General features: G+C 45.2%; 1 protein-coding gene across 2 annotated transcripts in view; it reads left to right on the plus strand.

Moving 5' to 3' along the window:
* LOC125039885 overlaps positions 1-2500 on the plus strand; it is a 75051-nt gene that overhangs the window by 5745 nt on the left and 66806 nt on the right. For both annotated transcript variants that reach the window (XM_047634233.1, XM_047634232.1), the window contains exon 2: positions 2298-2412. In XM_047634233.1, the coding sequence (XP_047490189.1) occupies positions 2298-2412 (115 nt within the window). The remainder of the gene's footprint in view (positions 1-2297; positions 2413-2500) is intronic.

Here is a 2500-nt window from a genome sequence, read left to right on the forward strand (position 1 = left end):
AAAGAAAATATGGGAATATAAGGGACTTAATAATAGACCACACGATGGCCAAGGGGGAAGGGGGCGGAGAGGAGGTGGGGAGGGGGGCGAGATTACGGTGTATGGCCTCGAGATACGAAGGGGGGGGGGGGGAAGAGACGGAAAGATGAGGGGGAAAGCAGGAAAGGAGTGGGGGGGGGGGGCAAGAGGGGAAGGAGAAAGGGAGGAGGCGAGACAGGTAAGAGCGTGGAGAAAAGAGAGGTAGCGACATGGGGATGAGGGATGAGGGAAAGGGGGGGGGGGGGGGAGGGGTAACGGGGCCGATGGCATGGAAAGATTATAGTCCTTGTAGAGGGACGCTTGCCTTTCATCTCCTCCTCGACGTCCTGTTTCGTGTGTGGGGAAAGGGCGTGGAGGAAAAGTAATGAACCGGTAAAGTAATAGGTAAACAATAGATGGAATGCTGACCATAGGCCTAGTCATAGGTAAGTCTTAGGAAGCTGAAATTTATTATTATTTTTGTTTAAGATGTCAGTCGAATTTGGTCTTGAGTGCCAACGAAAAAGGACGGATTTTATAGCGAAATGATATCTCTTTTCATTTTGGTGAAGTTTTTCCTCTTTTCCTCTCCGTCGATCTCCCTTCATTCCTCCCCCTTCCCTCCTTCTATTTCTCCCGTTTCCCTTCTTCCTCTTCCCTCGTTCTAATCCTCGCTTTATCTCTTTCTCCCTATTCTCCTTCCTTCTCGCCATAACTCCTTCCCCGAGTCCAGAAAACCAGAGGGAAAAAACGTACAGCTTTGAGGTTATTTCTCAACCCCGTATCTATCGCTTGTAGACCGGAGGGAGGGGGAAGGGGGGTGGGGAGGGGGAAAGGTGGGGCACAGGGAAAAAAAGGAAACGTGAAATAATTTCTTGACATTTTTCTTTATGCGGTTGACCTTAGTAGAACGGCAGCCGTGCGTTCTTTTGGCTGGGGTCACGCTATACAAAACAAGGTCAGGTCATTCCCTTTCACCGGTTGACATTTTGGTTTCAGAGAAAGTTTTTATTTTTTATAAATATCAATATATTAAGTTGTGTGAAACTGAAAGATTACAAACATTTATCGGGGAGTTTAAAAAATCATGGCATTTGCTGTATAAGTATTTTATTGTTATTATTTTGGATAAGCTTTGCGTCTCCTTGGACATATGTGTGAAGGGCCATTTTTACGCTATTGTTGTGTGATTGCGTAATCATGCTTTTGAGAACGGCCTGTTTATGTGTACACCCACTCTATATTTTGCTAGCCTTTATAAAAAAAATATTAATGTTTTATAAGTAAATTTCATCGAGTAAGGATGAGTGACCCAGCTTTCTATCTTTCTCTTTTCCGTTGTCAAAACTTGCTCGAAACTTTAGCTCTGTAAGAGATACAGCCGCTGGACGCGACGCGTCCGGTTTGTGTTTTGACTGTTAGTTACTTTCCCGTGTTTGCTTTTGTTTGTACCTGGGAAAGCATAGGCCGAGGTAGGGCACTTTGTTTGCCCATAGATAAGCGTTTTGTTGGCGGAGAGAGGAGACTTTGTGTGTGAGATATCGCTGATGGAACGAGACAGAGGAACGACTTTCAAAACTACCTGTTTCTTCTTTGCTTTCTTTCTTACTCTTTAAAATAGTTTTCTACTTTTTTTTCATCTTTTTCCTAATTGTCTCTTTTTGTTTTCATGAGGTGTACCTCCTCGTAACCAAGTTTGGCCACATAACGGTGTGACTAGACATGGGAAGGAACTGACTTGCGACTAGGAAAGGGCTGCAGCTGCCTCTCACCCAGCTCTCTCAACCATTTATTAATTCTCGCTTCTATTCTTTCACTATTTTAGCTCCCTCTTTCTCTTTCTTTCCCTTCATTCTTTGTATTAGCTCTACCCCTTCCCGTTTCTCACACTTTCCTTCTTCCGTGTTCCCTATCGTTATATATGTGTGTGTATGTCCACATCCGTTCGTTTGTGTCTCTCTTTATCCATTCTGCCCATCGAAGTAATCTCTTTTTTTCTCCAAATATCTTGTAAACCTCCGTTTCGTAACATCCAAAACATGTAATACTATTTTGATGATTACGTATCTTGTCCAGGTAAAACGTCATGCACGTGAGACCTACAGAATCATCAAAACTATTCCATACAGTATAGAAAAAACACTATACATAAACTAGGTTTATTTAGTCACACCTCTCAGTAAGCCTGCGTTGTATATAGTAGCTTTTTTTACCATAGTATCAACACGGTAGAGTCTGTTGCCCGTCACCATTAACCCCTTTTCCTCTCCCTCCTGCAGAAGGCCCTGTCGCGGTCGGACATCTCGCCCACCGAGTTCGAGAACAGCGGCTTCTACAGGACCCGCACCAAAGGCCTGTTCCGTGTGTGCTACCCCGAGAGCAAGCCCAAAGGAGGTGAGTATCTTGGTGTTGTTCCTTCGGAGTCCTTGGCCAGAAGGACGCGTGGGCAGCGAGGGCAGCCCGGGGCGCGGGGGGGTCGGGT

This window comes from Penaeus chinensis, chromosome 28 (assembly GCF_019202785.1).
Source record: "Penaeus chinensis breed Huanghai No. 1 chromosome 28, ASM1920278v2, whole genome shotgun sequence".
Taxonomy (NCBI): domain Eukaryota; kingdom Metazoa; phylum Arthropoda; class Malacostraca; order Decapoda; family Penaeidae; genus Penaeus; species Penaeus chinensis.